This window comes from Equus quagga, chromosome 8, assembly GCF_021613505.1.
Source record: "Equus quagga isolate Etosha38 chromosome 8, UCLA_HA_Equagga_1.0, whole genome shotgun sequence".
NCBI classification, from domain to species: domain Eukaryota; kingdom Metazoa; phylum Chordata; class Mammalia; order Perissodactyla; family Equidae; genus Equus; species Equus quagga.
This window is the reverse complement of record NC_060274.1, coordinates 81041696-81064336: the sequence shown is the minus strand read 5'-3', so window position 1 is coordinate 81064336 and position 22641 is coordinate 81041696. Positions and strand designations below refer to the sequence as shown.

Below are 22641 nucleotides of genomic sequence, written 5' to 3'. Positions count from 1 at the left end.
GGCCCAGAGTCCTTGGTTCCAGATTTGGAAGCAACAATCAAGCAACCTCCCACCTCAAGCATGTCCACACATTTATGACACATTATCATGTGTCTCTCCACTTGAACGTTGCTATGTCCTCCTTGGATAAATGGCCGGCCCTGGTGGTCTAGTGGTTAAGATTCAGCAAACCACACCACCTGTCTGTCGGTTGCCTACTGTGGCAGCTGTGTGTGGCTGCAATTCTGAAAGCAATGTCACTGTTGGTATTTGAAATACCAACAGGGTCCCCCATGGTGGAGAGGTTTCAGCAAAGCTTCCAGACTAAGATAGACTAGGAAGAAGGATGTGGCCACCCACTTCCAATAAATTGGGTATGAACACCATCTGAATAGCAGCGGAGCATTGTCTGATATAGCATCGGAAGGTGGGAGGATGGTGCCAAAAGACCCGGCAGGGTTCCACTCTGCTGTACACAGGGGCACTAGGAGTCAGAATCAACTTGATGGCACTAACATCAAGCTTGGATAAAGGGAAAGAGCATGATTCATTTAAACAGCCAGTGCTTATAACATCATAGGAATTGGAAGAGAGCAATGAAATTCTCGGATTGAATATACAGAAACTTTTTTTGATGGGTTGTTTGAAATTGATTGATTTGGTTTTCACAGAGATTTTTTTGAGGTTAAAAGAGTAAAGAGTAAGAGGAACGTGCTTCGTGCCTCAGTTTTCTTCTGACAGAATGGTTGGTCATTCAGCCATTCATTAGTCAAATGGTCATCTTTTATATTTAGAATCTCCCACTTTAATGTGCAGATGATGTTGCTTTATAAACATATACACTTATTTTTCCTCTGTGACAGGGAAGAGGGAGAATTTTTATAAGTTTATTCCAACTTGAGTCTGAATCTAGTTAGAAAGCCCATGTTTAATTTTCAGGGACAATTTCTTTATTCTATGCACTTTCCCATCCTTCTGTCAAAGAAAGGTGTTCTGTTGCGGGATTGGCTTATCTTTTCTATCTGTGTTGTCCACTTTGGCAATCTGTGTCCATTCTGCCATCACAAATTATCCCAAGATTGCCTTTCAGTCTCTAAAGGTGCCACAGGGGTGCAAGAATCTTGGGAGCTTTTACTTCCTGGCTCTTAGGGAACGCAGTCATATCCAGCAGTCTCTCTGATGCCTAATATAGTGATGACATTGTACTTTCAGTCACTTCCCTGGAAAGCACAAGTTCAATATTTAAAACTTCAAGATTTATATGAGAAATTTAATTTGAGGAACACTAAAATATAGCTGATGAAGATAATCTGTGCAATCACCTACCTGTTTTTTAAGCTCCAGTTTAAGGTCGTTTTCAGGTTGCTCTGTTCTTTTCATTTCTTCTGGAGAGGATAAGTCTGCTGTTATTTTATTGGCCATCTTTCTTAGTGCTAGTTTTTCTCATGTGCTTTGGAATTACAGGTTAGAGTGTCATCTTGACTTTGCTTCCCACGTGTTCTTTCTCTGCACTCACCCTGTCCTGTCTAGGGATTTACTATTTACTGCTTTCTACCTCCAAGAACCCTAGTCCGGAGCCAAGTTTATATTTGCAGCTAGGGGCTTTTGTTCCACAGTGCTGATAGATATCAAGATCCACCCCCAGGCCAGCACACAGCACGGCCCAGGTCCTGGTGGGGAGGCTCTGTCTGCCCCCTGCCGCCTCCCTAGGGGAACAGATTTTTAAAGCCCCCCTTCATTGTGTTGTGGGGGCTTCCCCCTCCACATTCTCTGATTTCCAGCAGTGAGCCTGGCTCAAGTCCCAGCCTTTTCCTTTTTAGCCCCTTTAGTTCACAGAGATAGACTCCTGGACACCTCTGTCTACCGTATGCTTTGCATTTCTATTTTATGTCTGATCCATCCAAATATTTACTCTTGTTTTGTATCACACAGACACGAAAAACCCTACATGTTTATACCTTTATATGTTTTTGCTTTTTGGAGCTGAGGTGGTGATAGGGAAGGGGCACAGGAACTTAGAATCCAATCTTGGCTGAAAGACTTGGTCTTCTTCAGTCATTTTCACTTAAATTCTCATTCAACATTGCCAGGTGACATTGAGCGTCTCTGTACTCCAGTCACACTGGCTTCCTTTCAGTGCCTGGTGCTGACTCTGCCTTTGTCTTTGTTTTTTGAACCGAACTTGAACTTGTTCTTCCTATCCCAGAGCCTGTTCACACGCAATCTCAAGGAGCTGTGCGTTTATGCGTAGATACCGCTTATCTCTATAACTGTATTAAAAGAGGTTGCTTCCCTGAAGGACAAAATGGTTGAAACCTGCGTGTTGATTGTGATCTATGTTTTCACTTTTACATCTGATCTAAGACAAAGTTTACCTTTAGGCCCATGAAAACCGAAGGAGAAGGGTTCTGTCATCTTTTAACTTAAATCCCAGGGCTTTTGAAATTTTAAATATGGTCTGCCTCATCTCATCAGTATGGAAACCACCTGTAAATATAGTCTTATCAGGATCATTTTGGGAGGAAGGTATGCATAGCGAATAGAACTTGAACTCTCCCGCCTTGGTTCCACCATTAATTGGCTCTGTGATTTTAAACTATATCTATAAGCCTCAGTTTTCTCATCAGTAAAATTGGAATAATAATAGTTCTTTTCTCATAGGATTATTGTGAATGATTAAAACTAAAGCATTTAATCCAGGATCAGATTCATAGTAGGTGCTGAGTTAATATTAACATTCGTTTTTATTATTATGGTTAACATTAATTTGAACTTGATTCTTGTTTGTGGAAAACCTAAATGTGCTCATAGTGGATAGTTGTACTTTTTGTCCCAGAAACTTTTACAGGAATCCTACATGTGCCTACCCATACCTCTTTAGTGTTGTACAAAAGCCCTCAAATGTATCCAGTATATATATGTGAATATATGCTTACAAAATGCAAAATGCCGTACTTTATGTGTGTTAACAAAATGCTTTTAGGGAGGAACATATCTTCAACATCTGGCATAACCTCTACCTAAAACAAGTGGGAAAAGTTGGCAAATTCTGACCTGATTCTGTTCTGCTGGGCCTTGTCCATTGTGAGTGTAAATGTTTTTCACCTTTTTCTCCCACCCCACCCCTCAGGCCAGCACCTGGCTATTGGTAGTAACTGGGAGGAGTATTGTGTTGAGAAGAATTCTGCAGTTGAGTCTGGGTTCAGTGGGAAAGAGTGCCATGTTTTTAGCTATGGCTTGTGGGCACAGGCAGGGTAAGTGGCAGCAGTGCCACATTTGTCACCCCTTAGTGTTATTAAAGGGTTGGATCAAGAGATCTCTACTACCGTCTTTGTATTCTGCCATTGGAGAAACTTGAGGCAAGTGAAGTTTGCCTCAGTTATCGATCCATAAAACAGAGACAAAACTCTCCTCCTGCTTCCTTTGCAGGGATGCCATAAGAGAAAATTGAGTGATTTTACTGGCTAAAAGACATTGAAACTCTTTCGAGAAAGGGCCTCTGTAAATTTAAGAAACTGTGACAATGACAGATGAGCTCCCTTTACTCTGGCTGGTTCTGGAGCCAGAACTGGGATGGTCTTGTTTCAAGGACCCTGACACTCTGCAAAAGAAACGGATCTCTTTAAAGCAGAGCATCCTTCAGATATAGTGTCTTTCCCAGATGGGATCTGTTCTCCGTGCAGGAAATTCCCAGCTGGAGGAAGCCAGCTTATACAAAGACTAGCTTGTTTGTCCCCTTGGACTGTCTTAATCAGACCCTATTGTTGTAGTGTTCTACGTTGATCTCTGCCTTAGTGGTCTTCCGTTTCCCAGGCTTTGACTCAGCTGTCCCTTTAGCTAGACTGATCCCTATGAAACTGTTCTACTTTCTGAATTTTGTGATATTCTTCAAAAGAATCTTCATTTATTGCTTTAACACTTTAAAAGTAATTTTTATAAAAATAATATATGCTCACCATAGATCATTTCTCAAGGTGCATGCAATTTCTGTGAATTGCACTACTTTAATTAATTTACTTTTAAATGACTGCTGATGGGTCAAGTAAAATGAAGCCTGAGAATGACCGTTGGTTGTGGAGGTCGTTGGTGACATGGTCGAGTGGTTGCCTTTGAGTGGTGGGTGTGAAAATCTGGTTAGAGTTGATTTATGAGAAAATAGGAACAGAGAAAGAGGGCAGCCCCATTCCCCCAGGTCCCCAGATGGGATTTGAGCGAGGCCTTCACAAATGTTCTGTGTGGGAACCTGAGCTTGGGTAATGCCCTGGTTAGTGCTGCGCTCCTCTCTCCCCACGTTGATAACTCTCTTTTGATAAATTCATTGGTTGAAAGAGTGTATAGTTCTTTGAGTCCTGGGTCCTGTTTATACGTCTTTTTAGCTCTCACAGAACCTAACTTTGCATGCGGCAGATGCAAATTATTGGACTGAATCTACTGAACGCCAGCGGCAAATATCCTTCTATCAGGGCAGGTTAGAATGTATGGCCTCGTACACGTGGGAAATGGGAGCAGAAAGCCCACAAATTCCTTGGCTCCCTCACTCCAGTGACATATTAGGAAGATTTAAAAAAATGAACCAAGGCCTCTCCATTGTGTTTCTTCTGGCAACTGATGAAATCCCTAAATGCTTTATACACCTTTGGTCTCTGAACAAACTACCCTGTTGGAAACTATGGGACAGAAGTAAAGACTGTCTTTGTTGAAACTGACCAGTAGTCATACTGACTCTGCTTTATGCTAGCCAGGTGACCTGGCCATGTTATTTATTTATATTTTTTGAGGAAGATTAGCCCTGAGCTAACTACTGCCAATCCTCCTCTTTTTTGCTGAGGAAGACTGGCCCTGAGCTAACATCCATGCCCATCTTCCTCTACTTTATATGTGGGACACCTACCACAGTGTGGTGTGCTGAGTGGTGCCATGTCCGCACCTTGGATCTCAACCGGCGAACCCCGGGCCGCCAAGAAGCAGAACGTGCGAACTTAACTGCTGCGCCACCAGGCTGGCCCTGCCCACGTTACTTAAAACTTATTTTTCAGTTTTTTTAGCTGTGAAATTTGGATAAGTATGCTTACTCTTGAGAACTGAATGAAATAATAAATATGAAGTACCTGGGCTGGCACATGGCAGGTGTTCGGTAAGTGTGGATTAAATGAATGAATGAATAAGCGTGCAGTTGCTTGATAGAAAGACGACTATTCACAAAGCTCTGTAGATATATTAAGTCGGTTAAGGAATATCTAAGTGGGAGAGAGAATTGCTATTTTAAAACTTGTAAAATATGAGTAATTGCAGTTTCCTCTTGTCTTTTTCCCACGGTCCCTGCCTTACATTTCCTTCCTAGAACTTTCAAAATAACACATTTCAGGAGCCCGATTGAGCTAGATAAAGATGAATGAATAGGTTTTGTCTTATGGAAAGAGTGCTATATGCCCTTGGCTTTATTCCTTCAACCAATATCTCCTGAGAACCCATTATTAAAAGACCCCGGGCAGGGAGACGTGAAGCTGCAAAGGACAGCACAGCTGAACAGACCACTACAAATAACAAACCAACTCTGGGAAGACTGGGTTGTAAGGAGAGCGCAGCCTCTGTCCTTTTTTTTATGTGTTCCTAGCATTTGCTGTGTAAGTCAGAAATCAGTGAGTGAATCCTGCTAAAATAATTGACAGGTGCCTGGCTCATGATTACAGGGGGTTTGAAATGAAGTGATCTGTTGCTAGGTAAGTCTCCATACAATTATGCAGTTTTCTCTTGTCCTCCTCTTGTCCCTGGGCTAATCCAAGCTCTCCCAGGGTCACCTGATGAGTTTATGCAGCTGTTAGATTATGCTGCACTCCAGGCGCCCAGGCTGTCTGGGCTTGGTACCAGAACCCATAAGACGCAGGAGTTGAATGGGGGAGAATTTGCCAGGAAGAGAAAAGTGAATTAAAGCCGTAGTGCTCAGGTGTTTATAATTTCAGCTGTCTGGGTATTGAAAATGCTTAGTCCTATTTCTTTCTTTTTATCCATCATGTCTTTAGAGACACTGAGATTTACCAGCTGCTTTTTGTAAGCATGGGCTGAATAAACACCATGAGAAAGATTCTTGGTAGAGGAGGGACTTGGGAATGTCATGATTTGTCACATTGTTCTGTGACCATCACAGAAGATGAAAGGCAACGAGTATGAACTTGCTCTGGAGCCAGATGGCCTGAGTTTAAATCTTGGGTTGTTTTTAAGCTGTTTGACCTTGGGCAAGTTGCTTAACCCCTCTGCACCTTAGTTTCTTGTAAGGTTGTGTAAATTGTTTAGTTAGAAGAAAACCTCATGTGATGAGTGCTGTGTAAGTGTTTGACACATAAACCATTCACCTTCTGTAAGCAGGAGTCCTAGGAGCCTCAAGCAGTACCTCATGGTCACTGCTTCCCTTCTTTCTCTCTCAGTTGCGAGGCGGGTGGCACAGTGCAGTCAGACGGTGTGGCTTCTGTCTAGGCTACCAGAAAGTCAGCAGGGGATACTAGACGTTAACAAGTGTCTGATAGCATCTCTACAGCTCATTATATCCTTTCACACCATCCTTTGGGGTCTCAGAACAACCCAGTGAGGTCCGTATTGTTTTCTCCACTTTAGAAAGAAAATACGGCCCAGAGATATTAACTGCCTTGTTCAGTCACACGGCTAATAAGTGGTAGGGGACCAGGCAACCATCTATGTGGACAACACTGGATTTCTTTAGATGCTAGAAGGCTTCTTTAGAGGTTCATTCAAGTTCCATGTGCCTTATGTACAAATGATTGTTTGTACAAACAATCCTCCAGGAGCACACCACTATGAAAGCAGGGACAAGAATGACATGGATCAGCAAAGTGGCCTGAAGGATCCCTGAGGTCTGTTTGTCAGGAGCTGTTTTTTTCTGGTGTGGGCCCAAAAGAAAAAAATAATTAACTATATATTTCTCTCTTAGTTTTCCAGATTCTCATTTTCTGGCCTTTTACTTCTCCTTCTTACTACCTACCCTTTGGTCCCACCTATGGTTGTTACATTATACCCTGAAAGGAGGAAGGGCAAAGGTTGAGGACTCTGCTCTCAATATAGTTCTACTCTGAGTAAATCCTGTAAAGAAAAGAACAAACAATTTGATACAGGAGGAGGTTAAAACTTCAGCTAAAATGACATACTTGAGTTGTCAGGGTTTCTTTGTTACTCTCCACATCCACAAACGGTAGACTGTCGGCTACATTCCACACTCTGAAGAGCAGGAGAAACTGAACTCTTAGAACACTTTTGGAAGTTGCTGAGCTGTCCATACTGGTCTGCAATTCCAGAATAACAAGCACAGCAAATATGTTACGGCGGGTTTTAGAAATACTGCTTTGATAGAAACTGCATGAGATGCCTTAAGGAAATAGATGTCTCTGTTCAAGGGTGGCACTGGCTGTGGTGCGGGATGTAGGAAGGCAGAACCCTGACCCAAATGCTTTTGTAGAGAGCACAACTCACTAGCTGTACATCCTCTTGAATTTTCTCTAGAAGCTGTAGATGCAAATGTGAACTGAACTGACTCAACAGCTCTTTCCTTTTTTAAAAGAGTTTTCTTTTCTTTCTTTATTTTTTTGGTGGGGAAGATTGGCCCTGAGCCAACGTCCATTGCTAATTTTCCTCTTTTTGCTTGAGGAAGCTTGTCCCTAGCTAACATCTGTGCCAGTCTTCCTCTATTTTGTATGTGGGATGCTGCCACAGTATGGCTTGATGAGTGGTGTGTAGGTCTGCCCCCAGGATCCAAACCTGTGAACCACGGGCCACCAAAGCAGAGTGCACAAACTTAACCACTATACCACCGGTTGGCCAACGGCTCTTTCCTAGGGAGCAGAAAGTCCAATTCCTACTTCAGTGATATAATGATATTAAAAGACTAAAGGCTCAGAAGTGACAGTGTAAGAAGGAGGACAGAGGCAAAACAGAAGATTTCCCTAGAATAATCTGACTTCTCTCCAAGGTCCTCTACACCCTGGTCCTGCTGTCGAGTCCAGCTGTGTCTCCCCCTGCACCTGTACATGAGCCCACATCACAACTAAAATCACCTCCTCTCTCTTCCCACTCCGGAGGAGCCACGTTCCTGACCATCTCTGGCCTCGTGGTCCCTCTTGCCCTTTGTAGTGGGCTGAATGGGACGCTTCCCCCAGAGACATGTCCACATCCTATAACCCCTGGACCCTGTAAATGTCACTTTATTTGGTAAAAGAGTCTTTGCAGATGTAATTAATTTAAGGGTCTTGAGATGAGGAGATCATCCTGGATTATCCAGGTTAGTCCTAAATTCAGTGACCAGTGTCCTTATAAGAAACACCCAGAGGAGAAGACAGATATGGAGGAGAAAGTGATATGAAGATGGAGGCAGAGATTGGAGTGACGTGGCTACAAGCCAATTAATGGCAATAGCCACCAGAAACTGGAAGAGGCAGGGAGCACCATTATGGACTGAATGTTTGTGTCCCCCCAAAATTTGTATTTTGAAGACTTTACCCTCAGTGTGATGGGATTTAGAAATGGGGGCTTCGGGGGTGATTAAGTTTAGATGAGGTCATGAGGGTAGTGCCCTCGTGATGGGCTTAGTGCCCTTATAAGAAGAGGAAAGACACCAGGGCTTGCTCTTTCTCACGCATGGAGGAAAAGCCACGTGAGCAGGTCACAAGAAGGCAGCTGTCCCCAGGCCAGGAAGCTGGTTCTCACCAGGAACTGAATCTATCAGCACCTTGATCTTGGTTCCCAGCCTCTACCCAGTCTGTGGTGTTTCGTTACAGCAGCCCAAGTTAAGACAAACACATTCTCCCCAGACCCTCCAGAGCGAGCTTGATCCTGCTGACACCTTCGTTTGGGATTTCTGGCCTCCGGAACTGGCAGACAACACATTTCTGTTGTTTGAACCCTCCAAGTTTGTGGTAATTTGTCAGGGTAGCCTGAGAAACCCTGCGTCTCACTCTGTGTCAGTTTTTCTTCGAGTCCCCGCTCAAGTCCTTCGCCTGAGGTGGATGGAGCCCGTGGCTGCTCTGCCTGCCTGAGAGCGGGAGTCTGCAGCAGCTGGGTCTGAATCTCCCATTCGGCATTTACAAGTTTTCAACCCTGTGGTATCTCTTTATTTTTCGTGGATGTTCACTTCTTGAATGGCAGTACTTGGTCTAATATCTTTGCATCTCCAGTACCTGCTGCTAAGCCTTAGATCTTTCCGTAGAGACTACCCTATTAATTAGAAGCTCAGTTATGAACTGGAATATAACCTGCTTAACACAAAAGTCATTCCTTGTTTCGTTTGTAAGGCTCTCCAGGGTCTTCACCTGTCACTAGGTTCTCATTAAGAGAACCAGTTATTCTTTTGCATTAGTGAAAAAAAAATTGCTGGTGATTTGGATCAAGGGTAAGGAAATTTATTGTGCTAAATTTCTGCCACCTACTATGATTTTTAAGTCACATATGCATCAGTTAGCCAGAATGTCTCTCATTTGATTGCAAATTTCAGTTAGCTCTGAAAAAGTAGTTTCGAGTGCTCTGTGAGAGAGAACACTGTTAGCAGCTAGTGCCATGCAGCAACAGAGTGGGTTTTCTTGAGGAGCTGTGATTGCCCTGTAATTGGAGTGTGAAAGTGTTCTATCTGAAACAGTCTGTGATTCTCTCCAGTGCGCAGACACCAAAGGGCAGAGCTCTGTGATATGCCAAAGGAAATAAAGATAAAATGTTAAAACAGTGCTGGAAGGTATACAATGAAAAGCAAAAATCTCCCCACCCAGTGCCTCTGACCCAGTCCCATTCGCCTAAGCGTCTGTGTTGGAGATTTTCCCTGTCATCACAGGGCACGTGCCCATCTGTGGTGAGATAGCTCAGGGTCACCTACGCACGGCTGTCTGCCGCTGTGACTCTTAGAAAGGGGCAGTGGAAGGGGCACTGAGTTGGAGTCAAAAGACTGGGTCCCGGTCCTCAGAAATCCTTCACTCATTTTTGTGATCTTACACAAATCATGTATTTCCTCATCTCTAAAATGAAAGATTTCTCATCTCTAAAATGAAAGAGCTGAGTAGATGACTTCCACATTCTCTTTCCAACGCTGAGCTTTAAAGGAAACACCCCATGACTCTATGGGGGAAAAACAAGTCATTACAGTATACCCGGAAAAAAAACCCCAAAGATATTCTTGAGTTGCTTGTGTGGACAGAGTTATCCGGTCATCATTAGCTAACACACGTGCGTATTAAGTGTGGGAACATGCTGTCAGAGATAGACTTATTCTGCTTGGGGAGAAAGTGGTGCTGGGGGTAAGGGGCTGGATTGGCAGGAGAGAAGGTGGCCCTGGTGAAGATGGGCTGAGATACTTGTAGGTGATCTTGTGCACTGTGTGTGGCCTCCAGTCCACAAATGAGGTCACCCACTTAATAGTTTGTGATCTTGGGCAAACTCCATTGGAGCTTCATTTTCCTTATCTGTAAAATGAGGAGAATAATACCTTCATCATAGAATCATAGCGAGGCACACAGAAGGTATTCGATAAATAGTAGTTGTCGCTTGTGTTACTCGAATCACTATCACAAGAACAACTATAAAAATCCCCCTACCACCCAGGTGGGCTCCATGGCATTTATGGGTTGTGTGTCTCCATCTTTAACAGTAGCTACAGCTCGTAGGAGGCCCTTGTTGACAGAGCAGAGCATTGTAGAGAGTAAGGTGCATGGGAGATGCTGTCTGTAGCCTTGAAGGGCTTGTGTACAATTAAGGAGCTATTTAACAAACAGTGATAACCTACAGATCTGTTTGAGGAATCTAAAAAAGTACCAATGTAAATTACAGTCATAAATGCTGTGTGAGTCACCAACAGGGTAGAAATAATTATATGTGCATTAAAGTTTTTTTATTAGTATTTTAATTGTAAATTCACCTGTGGTCAACACAGTTGGAAAGCGTTTTTCTCTTACTTGGAAATTCAGGGTGGGAAGGACCTCAGGTGGAGTCACTCACTGACAGAGCTGGCAGCTCGCATGTTTTTTTCTCGCCATTGTCAGTATCAAATGCTGCCAGGGACTCTCCTTTTCTTCCCTTGCCTCCCGTGCTTTCTCACGGATTCACCCCAAAGACCCAGTGTAGAGTCTTCCATTATCTAAGTAGTTAAGGCACCAGTTTTTTTGGTCTGCGACTAGCCAGCTAATTGAGACTTAAAACATTTTGGGGCCTGAGTCATCTGGATATTTGCCTCCCTGCCCCTGGCCTGGGTTGGCGAGCTCCATCTCTGTGTGAAGGGGGAGGAAGGACAGTGGCCGTGGGCAGGTCGTGCTTGCTCCTATCCACATGGCCTTCAGAATCCTGGGGAGGGGGGGTCTTCATTGCTTAGTTCTCCTTTTTTCTTTAATCTTCTCACTTAGATCCTAAGGTCAAGGATTATACCTGAGGTTACTAGACTGAAGCTAATGCTACTGTTTCTTGGGTTTTTTTTTTGGAGACTTTCAGCCAATATTTTATTTTATAATTTTATTATGGTGAGAACACTTAACATGAGATCTACATCTTAAATTTTTAAGTGCACAATGCGGTATTGTTAACTATAGGCGTGATGTTGCACAGCAGATCTCTAGAACTTAGTCACCTTGCATAACTGACACTTTATACCCATTTACTGTGAGATGAGTTTGTAAGATTTGGAAGGGATCTCACAGCGCATTTATTCTGACCTCCCTCCTAGACTAGGAATCTCCTCTGTGGTACCTCTGCCAGCTTCTGACAGAGCTCTCCAGTGACTAGGGAACGCCCTTTCTCATAGAGCAGTCCATGTCATTTTATCATTTTCCATAGCGCTAATTATCAGAAAATCAGACTAGAATCCAGGTCCCTGTAACTCTGACCCATTAGTCCAGGTTTTGTCCTCAGAGCCTATCCAGTCGAATCCCAGTTCTTCAGGACAGCCTGGTCTCCCAGACGGTGGCTGCTCTAGGTGGGCTTGTGGCCCAGCGGCAGCAGCCACCTCACCTGCGCAGGTGCAGCTCAGGCTTCACCCCAGACCTGCTGAACTGAAATGTGCATTTGGACAAGATCTTAGTGGTTGGCACGCACAGGACAGTTTGAGAAGAGCAGCATTAGATCACATATACCTCCCACCCCAAATTGTTCTTCTTTCAATTGCTATTGCTGTCAGGCCTGCTAGTGTTCAAAAAATCTTAGTGGAGGAAGAAACAGTTGACAAAAAGCAACAACTCCAACTCTCAGTAAGTGCAGAATTGGTCTGACATCAGTTAAAGCTGTCATTATATTAAACTGGAATTCTATTGACGAGTATTTCAATGTGTCCATAGTACTGTCATAAAAGATAATATCAATGATCCTGAGGCTTTAGAAGATCATAAATGCTTTAATTGTTAAAGAAACGTTAAATGATGCTCCACGTGATTTAATTTGGTATTGCTTTGTGATTTTTAAAAACCTGATAAAGAGACTGAATGAATAATCAGAACAAGCCACTCTCCAAGTCATGCCGGCTGGAGCCAGCCATAAAACTCTCTTCCACACCACTCTTCAGATGCGGGAAGAATGGAAGCTTAAATCATTTTCTGTTTCTGACATCACGGCAAGGGCAATGATTGAGAATCCAGCATTTAAAAGGTGCCCAGGAGACGTACACTGTGGAAACAGCTGTGCTGGAGGGAAGTGCTTTCAATTCGTGTACTCAGCAATATGGAAACGAACTTTGCCAGCTCATGAGCATGAATAAATGCTTAGCTGCCTTCCCAACGACAAAGCAACTTTCTATATTTGGCACTTTTTAGACATTTGGTAAAACAGACTGAATTTAACGGCGGTTGACAATGCCAGACTGTCTTCGGTTAAAGTCAAGCAAAAACCTTAAGAAGCCTCTTCCCTGAGACCCTGTCATATTTCTCTCTCCACCTGGTATTCATGGTGAGCTTTAAGCCTGACCCCTAGGGCAGGACATCAGCCCAGCCGTGTCGTGCTAAGTCAGCAGGGCCTTGATTTCTGCAGGGGCCCAAGTCCACCCTTTACTGTGTATCTGAGGACCTTCAGCTCAAGGTACCTGTCCTACTCCTGGGTCACCAGGTGTGAAGCACAGGTGGAACGACTCCCTGACACCTGGTCCCTTTAGCCAGGAGAAACTGGAGTCTTCTGCTTTTTTCTGTCCTAAGTACCAATTGACCCCAATCTAGTGCACATTTTTGAAATCCTTCACCCCAAGGGCTCTGTGGGGGGCCATTTCCTACCTGCCTTGCTCCTCAGACTCAAGTCATTCACTAAATATTTATTTAGGGCCCCTATGTTTCAGGTAGTGAGATTATAATAAATGAGACCCAGTCCCTGTCCTCATGGAACCCACATTCTAGCTAGGGAGACAGACAATGCCAGGAAGGATTGTGTAAGTGCCAAGATGGGAGAGAATTCCTGCCCCCAGGAAGAGGTTTGGGGCTAAATGAGAATTCATGGCTGAGAAGTAGATGGGGCAGACATTCCAGATATAAAAGAGTGTATGAGCAAAGACTTGGCAGCATGAAAATGCACAGGCTTGCATAAATTTTCAGAATTCTTAGTGTTTTTCTTTTGTATACCTTCTTAAATTCTTTTTTAGTCAATTGAAATAATCTGAATAGTCAACAATGGAGGATTAATTGTAACAACTGTTTTCACCTCTTTAAAATTGCAGACAGCTCAGAAGAGCAATAATTGACCAAAAAAAAAAAGTTTTTGAAACAAAAGAGAGAGAGAAAGCAAAATTTCTGGAAAAAGAGGATGAAAATACTTATTGCCAAGGCACCTTTTTGATGCTTCAGGATCTCCAGTATTTAAATTCCTAGAATTCAAAGATATTAACTTGCAACTAAATCATTATTTCAACCAAGTTGTCATGTTTACCAGCTTGCATCCAGTCTCATGTTTTTCAGCCGATTCGTAGGTCGATCTTCCTATATTCCCATCCACTTCCTCCCCTCCCCCACTTCCATCCTGATGTCTGTAGCTTTTGGTTAGAATTCAGACTGGAGTCTGGTGCTGAATCAACAGGAGCTGTGTGATAATGTCAAAGAGAACAAAAACGGAACTTATAGTCAAGTCTAACTTTCGCTGTGGTTGTCAAGGTTTAAGCACCAAGAGAGGGAAATATTCCCTTCTAAGAGAGAGCTTTTGAAAAAAGAAATAAAATTTGATACCATTAAATTATAGCATTAAATCTATAAAGTCCGGGCACTGTATAAAAATTTAATTTTAATCTTTTCTCTGCAAAAAACCTAGCCAGACTCACCATCCTGGATGGATTTACTAAAAGGCTGAAGTGCTTCTTAACATGATTACTTTTAAAGAAAGCCATTTAGCATGAACTCTTTTGTTGGAACAGGACAGCTGGGAAGTGGTGGAAGGACTGAGGGGAGAGATGAATTACACCCAGGAGCCACCAGTTCAGAAAGGATTTTTGCTGAAAAAGAGGAAATGGCCCTTGAAAGGCTGGCACAAGGTAGGACGCGGGCCTTGGCCTCACCTTCATTTGTACCCACACGGCCCCACTCAGTACCCAGTTCTTAGGCACTTGTACTTAACTTGAAGTTGAAAACTGGGACCAAGGAAAGGACGGACATTTAGATGAAATGTCTTAATGCATCACGCTTTCTTCCCCACAGAGATTCTTCTATCTGGACAAAGGAATCTTGAAATATGCCAAGAGCCAAACAGATGTAAGTCGTTTTATTAATCCAATGTGCTGTTGGAGAATTCTGAAGGGCTAATTGTTGTCAGCTCATGGATGGGATTGTGCACATTTGGGGATTGCATTTCTCTGAACTGGAAACCACAGAAGGGTAATAGTTCCTTCACAGGGAACAGAGGTGCCTGGTCCCAATGGCCCAGCTCTGGGGTTCTCGGTAGGCTCAGTTCACCTGCCAAGAGGAGGTGTGGGGGCCCCTCTCAACACCCTACTGGGTATCCAGGGGTCTGTTCTGGTCTTAGGGTTGTGCTGAGAGGTTCACCAGGTGGGAGAAGACATTTTACAGCAAGATAACAGGAACAAAATATAGGGTGTCATTCGCACTATTATAGTGGCTGAGGGTTTAGTGGAGAAAGCCCTTCATGAAGATGACGTGAGGTGCACTGCAGTTAATAGGGGAATTCACTGCCGTGGGAGTCAGTCCATGGGGCTTCCTTTCTTGTCTTCTCACTTTCTGCTTCCTTACTTTCTTGCTGCCTCATTTACTGGCTGTGTAAACCACTTGTTACCCAACTCCTCTGTACGTCAATCTCCTCGGCTGTAAAATGGAGAGAGTGCTTCCTACCTCACAGCTTAAATAAGAGAATGCATGCACAGCACTTAACTCAGGACTGATTCACACCAACTGCTTGGGAAGTCATAGTTATGTTTACAACTAGTAGATGTGGAAGATGAGGGTAGAGGCAAGGAGTGTCAAGCATGTTACTACTGTTCTTAACACCGTGGTTCTTAAGAGGCCCTCTTCGTGCCTCTGCAGATAGAGAGAGAGAAGCTACATGGCTGCATTGATGTTGGGCTCTCGGTGATGTCTGTAAAGAAGTCATCAAAATGCATCGACCTGGATACTGAGGAGCACATCTACCATCTGAAGGTGAGACTGCTTCCCAGGTGCCATCTCCTGTTGCACAGAGTTATCATCAGTTATTGTGCTATTGGTGATGCCTTTTGAGTATTTCAAAACAGTCAGCCAACACGTGGAAGATCTTCATTACAAAAGTATTTGTAATGGATGCTCTTGGTCTTTGGATGGGAGAGTTCTTCATTGTGCAGGCTGTCTCTTCCACTGCTGAAGGTTTAGCATCCTTGTCCCCTCATTCCTTGAGTAGCCCCCTCCACCCCATGATTGTGACAACAGTCATTAACAAAAAAATCTTCATGTTTCTGAATACAAACCTTACCCTGCCCCCAGGCAGTACTATGTTTAGTGAAGAACTATTTACCATAGTTTAAAATATGTTTCCTGAAATGCAACATAACATTTCGTCTCTGGAGCCCCATCTTATAACTTGGGCTAATTTTATAGGGATTACATTAAAATTCTCATATTACAGTGAAGGTCAGGAATTTTTCTTCTAAAGTATGCACCTCCAAATAGTATCTCTCAAAGTGCTTATCTACCCTCTTCTGCCCTCTCCTGCAGGTGGTATAGATAATTAAAAGCATGAAGTAAGAGCTTTCGAGATCCAGATCTGGTTCACATCTTGACCTGGCTACTTCCTAAGCTGTTGGCCTTGGGCAAATTATTTAATCTCTCAAAGTCTTAGTTTTCTCACCTCCCAAAATGAAAATGATTATAGTACTCATCTTATAGGGCTGCAGGTAGAAAACTTGGCGTAATGCCCGGCCCACAGTAAGCTCAATAAGGTTAGTTATTGTGTGTAATTATCAGGTGGTACCGAATGTTAGAAATTAATTGAGAAAAATGTTAAGACTGTTTTCTTATTTGGGCAAATTACTTGGACTATTGGGAAAGTGGGCTGAGGGCTGAAAAAACAATAGCTTGAGATTGTGAGCTCCATGTCTTAAGATGTCCCTGTCTTCCCCATGGCATGTATGTGGTGCTTGGGCAAATACATACTTAACACATACATGTGGTTGATGGACTGCACAAGACAGTCAAATCCACATTGTTTCCTAGCCTCAGTCCCTGTTGCGGTGGGTGCAGTTAGTTTGGTAAAGCGTTTCTCACGCTTGGCACTGTTGACGTGGTGGGCTGGAGGATTCTTTGCTGTGGGGGCTGTTCTGTGCCCTGTGGGATGCTGAGTGGCACCCCTGGCCTCTGCCTACTCGAAGTCAGTAACAAGCCCCCTCCAGTTATGACAACCAAAAACGGTCTCCAGACATTGCCAGATGACCCCTGGGGGGTAAAATCACCCATGGTTGAGAAGGACTAGTGTGAGGTAAAGGAGGGAGAGACTATAATCTTAGGAAAAAAGCGTCTCCCTCCCCACCCCTGTTTCGATGGTCAGTCTCCTCTAGAATAGTTTAGGGTATTTCTCCATGGACTGCCAGTGACTCTTAGTTCTGTGTTTTGACGTGGTCAGGAAATGATAAGTTCTAGTTCTTCCACTAGTCTAGGTAACAGAATAGAAGGAATTACTAATTACTGATTTTTAAAGACTAGAGAACCTTAAAATACGTTGAATACTAGCGTTGTGATAAACATAGTTTCCTATTTCTCTGTGTTGATTCACTTTAAGTTCCGTTTGTATTTCTTATTCATTCTTTCGAACATCTTCTGTGACTGCTAGTGTGGGGATGTGTAGTCATCTGAGGGTCCTAGTTAATAGCTTTAGAGTCAGGCGTTTTTAAATGTGGGCCATCAAGTCCCATTCTCTTATTTTATAAAGATTTTATTTTTTTCCTTTTTCTCCCCAAAGCCCCCCAGTACATAGTTGTATATTCTTCGTTGTGGGTCCTTCTAGTTGTGGCATGTGGGACGCTGCCTCAGCGTGGCTTGATGAGCAGTGCCATGTCCGCGCCCAGGATTCGAACCAATGAAACACTGGGCCTCCTGCAACGGAGCGCGCGAACTTAACCACTCGGCCATGGGGCCAGCCCCCATTCTCTTATTTTATAGATGAGGGATCTGGGCAGCAGAGAGTTAAGCGGCTGTCCACTCATGGTCCTGTAACTACTTGAGGGGCTGGAACAGAGCCCTGCTCAGTTATTTAATAAAGTACTCTTATTTTTCTACCTTGTTTAACCAATAAAAAATGAGTCAAGATGAATGCTTTGGGCACTGCTTTTTTAAGGGCGTCTGAGAGTAGATCAGTGCAAAGGATGACACAAGATTCCTGTAAAATTCTTTTAACCGTATCTGGGAAATGAAATATATTTCAAGAAGATAATTTAGGGGAGACAAATAGATGTGAGTCTGTTTGCATTGCTTCTTCCTGTAAGTGGCGCCTTCCGTAGCACCTGGCGGCGTTTTAAGTCTTGTGTGTACTTCCAATCAGCACGACAAACGTAAGAGCCAACCTCACATTTCCGAAGTGAAGGATGCTGCTGAACTTTATTTCCACACCCGTGCTCTCAGCAGTGGCATTAGTGAAGATCTTAACAGGATTGACCTGTATTTTTCTTCTTGAAAGTTAACCTACCATGCATCCTTTTGGGTTATTTTAAATTGCTGCTTCATGAATCTATGTGTTCTTATATATACATATTTATCATTCTTCATTTTGAAAATATGAATACACTCTCATACATACATTGACTATTAAGAAATATCTATGGTGCATAGGTGCTTGTTATATTCTTTTTAGTACTTTTATGAACATTTGAAATATTTTATAGTAAGTGTTACTAGTTACAAACACTATTCTTCATGGAAATTAGACATTGATATATACTCATTTATGGAGAGAATGGCTAAATGTTTGTGTGTGTGTTTGAAAATTCTGGAAATCACTGGTAATACTTTATCCGTTTTTTTCCATTTCTGAGAGCAAGAGAAATGTTCTTTTAAATGACCTTCACATTCATTAATATATATTCCTCAGCAATGTATTCTTTGTTAGAGAAGACTAACAAGGTTAGATATTTTAGGAAGAATTTACTAATTCATTCCAGTTCAGAGAAGATTGATCTGAAAAGTCTGAATAATAAGAGTTCAAAAAAAAAGCATGGTGCTAATATTGTCAATAGAGATAGGAGAAGCTGGGACAAGACAACTTGGAAAGGCTTTAAGAGACAGACAGATACAAGTTTGAGTTTATTTGTTGTTTACTATAACCGATACTGTTTTGCTTTCTTAATAATAGCATAGCAATTGGACTCTTTCATAGAAGCCTAAATATATAGTTTATGAAGAGTTTTACTCTCCATTTCCTCCTCCAGCTTGTTCCCTTGGATCACATAAATGTAAACTAAGTCAGGACACTGATATTTCTACATGTGCCAACATGAAAGAGGGGGTGTCAGGAGTGACCTCAATTTGATAAATAATTCTTCTTTTCAGTGAGTGATGCTCTTGTTTCTTTCTTTCAATTTAACGCAATTTAGGTAAAGTCAGAAGAAGTCTTTGATGAGTGGGTATCCAAACTCCGCCACCACAGAATATTTCGTCAGAATGAAATCGCCATGTTTCCACACGAAGTTAATCACTTTTTCCCAGGATCCGCTGGCACAGACTCTCCGTCTGGGGCCTTGGACTCCATATCAAGTAGGAAGGTAATAATTTGCCAGTAATGAATTTAAACGGAGGGAGTGGCTTTGCATGGGGGCTGTGTCTGAGGAAGGAAAGGTTTGTGGGGAGGGAACAGGGTCAGCTTGAGCTGGTATTCAATGAGTCTGTTTGCCCAGCCGGTCAGAACCAGGGCCAGAGGAGCATCTGTTATCGCTGGGACAGAAACTGAAGAATAGCACAGAAGGAGGAATTTTCTAGCCCTGAATGCTCCCTGTTTCTCTTGACTAGTTTAACTTTGGTTTCCCTATCTGGTTGTAAAATACAGTAGGTGCACGTGCAGCCATACAGGATTGCAAAATTTGCCAACATTTATATCATTATTTTGGTATGATTATCATTTGACAGAAGGAGAAATTAAGGACTGCTGTCCAAGGCCTCATAGCATGGTGTGGCCAAGCCAGGGTGACCCCCAGAGCTTAGGGTCTCCAGTGGAGTGCTTTGCTAGAAGCTTCTTCCCATTACAAGCAGAGGGCTCCCATTAGCGACTAGCCCACTTTGTTATCCTTTACCCCAGCCTGTTCCCGCTGGGCTCTGTTTTCATTTCTAATGTGCTTTTGTCATCTGTGGAACAGTGTAGCAGTATCTCAAAGCAGAGTTCATTTCAAACTGGAAGCAATTTATCCTTTTCTTGTGGTGAGACACGAGTTCCACTATGGTTGCAGTCTTCAGAGGACATGGAAAAATGCTCCAAAGGTAGAGTGACTTTAAGCCTCTGCTTCTTTCTTTCTTGGCTCTTAGATTGTCCGGGCTTGGTGAATTTGTATCCTTCCCTGTCACTGGTCTACATTCCCTCTCATATTTTTCTTATGAAGTTGGCACTCGTGATTGACAAAGGAGTCTTTCCTTCAGAGCTTTATGTCCTCACCTGGGTGTACATGCAGACAGGTTTCCTTTTCTGTTCTTTAAGGACTGATGCCTGGGGGCCGGCCCAGTGGCACAGCAGTTAAGTGCGCGTGTTCCACTTCGGCAGCCCGGGGTTCACCGGTTCGGATCTCGGGTGTAGACATAGCACCACTTGGCAAGCCATGCTGTGGCAGGCGTCCCACATATAAAGTAGAGGAAGATGGGCACGGATGTTAGCTCAGGGCCAGACTTCCTCAGCAAAAAGAGGAGGATTGGCCGCAGATGTTAGCTCAGGGCTAATCTTCCTCAAAAAAAAAAAAAAAGGACTGATGCCTGATTTCCACATGGGCCTACTAAATCACAGTCCCTGGGGTGGGGTCTGCACAGCCCTCCATTTTTTAAGTGCCAAAAATGATTCTGATGCACATCCAGGATTAAGAATCACTGTTCTGGAGGTGAGAGGGTGAACCAAATGGAGATCCCCACAAAACAGGTGTCCTCTACCCTGGCTGAATCACCAAGAGAGCTTTTCAAATGCAAGGATACCCATGCCCAGGCCCCCTCCAGAACAATCTTTTTAGATTGATCTGGAGTGGGGTCCTGGCATCACTGATTTTCTAAAGTTCCCCCAAGTGATTCTGTTAAGGAGCCAGCACTGAGAACTCTTGCCATAAGGAAGCTCAGTGTTCTCAACCATGATTAGCTGAGAGTCACCCAGGGAACTAAAAAACAAAAAAATCACCGCTGGGTTTTGGGGTGTTCTGATTTAATTGTGTGGGTCTGGACTTGGGCATAGTAATTTAAAAATCTTCCCCAGTTCATTTGAAAGTGTAGCCATGATTGAGAACCACTGTTAGAGAAAGCTGCCAGATGGTAGCCTTGAAAATTGCATTTTCTCCTGTTGCAAATATTATCACATCTGGAGCCATATAGGTTTGGTTCTCCCGGTAAGTATCACTCGTGAGCTTCACTGAGTGACGCTTTGGGGCAGTAATCCTTGAAGTGTTGCCTCTGGACCAGCAGCATTGGCCTAGCCTGTGAACTTACTAGAAATGCAAATGCTCAAGCTCAACCTAGATAGCCTGAATCAGAAACTGGGGGGTGGATCCCAGCGATCTGTGGTTGAAGAAGTTCTCCAGATGATTCTGATGATACCAAAGTTTGAGAGCCACTGTCTTAAGGCATTCGGGCTGTGAGTCCTCAGCAGAAAGAGCCATCGTCATCCAGTGAACAGCAAATTGAGGACTCTCTTTTGAGTTAGTGACCCAGGAACTGGTCTGAGAATGCTCTTAGGTCCTCTCAGGTCAGTCTGTGGAGGATCATCATGATCCTCATGCAGATCTGTGATCGACAAAGTTATCGTTTGAGATCAAGGCAACCTTTATTTTAGTTTCATTCATTTGACTTGTATGGGTTCCTTATAAGTGGATAGTGACACCCTATTATTGCAGTGTTAGAAATGATGATGGTGGGGCCGGCCTGGTGGTGCAGCAGTTAAGTTCGCACGTTCCGCTTCTCGGCGGCCTGGGGTTTGCCAGTTCGGATCCCAAGTGCAGACGTGGCACCACTTGGCACGCCATGCTGTGGTAGGCGTCCCACATATAAAGTAGAGGAAAATGGGCATGGGAATTAGCTCAGGGCCAGGCTTCCTCAGCAAAAAAGAGGAGGATTGGCAGCAGTTAGCTCAGGGCTAATCTTCTTCTAAATAAATAAAAGAAATTATGATGACGGTGACGATAATAGCTGATTTATTTAGTGCTTACAATGTGCCAGTACTCTAAAAGCACACTGCATACATTAACTCATTTATCTCACAACTATCCTGTGAGCTTGTTGTATAATTATCCCCATTTTCCAGATGAGGAAACTGAAGCAGAGAACTTATGTAATTTGCCCAAGATTCTAAATGTGTTAAAACTGAGACAGCCTGCTTCTCCACATCCATGCCCCTAACTGCAACAGTCTACTGCCTCTCCTGTAAAAAACAGAAGTAAAATTTCCTATCCTTACAGATGTAAATCAAAAATAAATTAGAAAAGTAGCTGGCACTAGCATAATGAAGCCTGAATGCCAAGATAAGTGCTTTTGAATCCCCATTTTGCCTTTCTCCCCCAGACCTGGCACACTGTCATGCCTACCTGGTGGAAATGAACCAGCTCCTCCAGAGTATGGACGTCCTGCATCGGACATACTCGGCACCAGCTATCAACGCCATTCAGGTTAGCCAGATCCCTCTTCTGTTTGCATTCCGGCATTTTTCTGCTTTGCTTTCTCCTCCCCAGCCTTTCACTAACAGTGGGATGTTGTCTGGTCGGTGGCTTCAGCCAAATTCGAGGGGATGGAGGTGGTCACTTGGCCGTGCATTTTTCCCTATTGGTTTGGTGGACCTTACTGTCTGTGCTCTCTTTCCTGTTTTGAAACAAAGGGTGGAGCTTTTGAAAGTCCCAAAAAGGAGAAAAGATCACACAGGAGGTGGCGGTCCAGAGCTATTGGCAAAGATGCTAAAGGAACGCTGCAGGTAACCATGGCCTCTCCCAACAGGCCGGTTTCTTCATTGGCCCTGCTCTCCATGCCACATGCTGGGGCATAGACAAACAGGAGAATAGACAAGTGAATATTCTATAGTTAGTCTCTC

The 22641-nt window shown here is 43.4% G+C and overlaps 1 protein-coding gene across 7 annotated transcripts in view; it reads left to right on the top strand.

Moving 5' to 3' along the window:
- Window positions 1-22641, top strand: part of OSBPL3 (oxysterol binding protein like 3) — a 173052-nt gene that overhangs the window by 88976 nt on the left and 61435 nt on the right. For 4 of the 7 annotated variants that reach the window (XM_046669451.1, XM_046669446.1, XM_046669447.1 and 1 more), the window contains 7 exons: window positions 14330-14446; window positions 14610-14663; window positions 15450-15563; window positions 18980-19147; window positions 19736-19856; window positions 22122-22225; window positions 22432-22524. In XM_046669451.1, coding sequence (XP_046525407.1) covers window positions 14330-14446; window positions 14610-14663; window positions 15450-15563; window positions 18980-19147; window positions 19736-19856; window positions 22122-22225; window positions 22432-22524 — 771 coding nt within the window. The remainder of the gene's footprint in view (window positions 1-14329; window positions 14447-14609; window positions 14664-15449; window positions 15564-18979; window positions 19148-19735; window positions 19857-22121; window positions 22226-22431; window positions 22525-22641) is intronic. The other 3 variants (XM_046669452.1, XM_046669450.1, XM_046669449.1) reach the window with 2 other exon arrangements.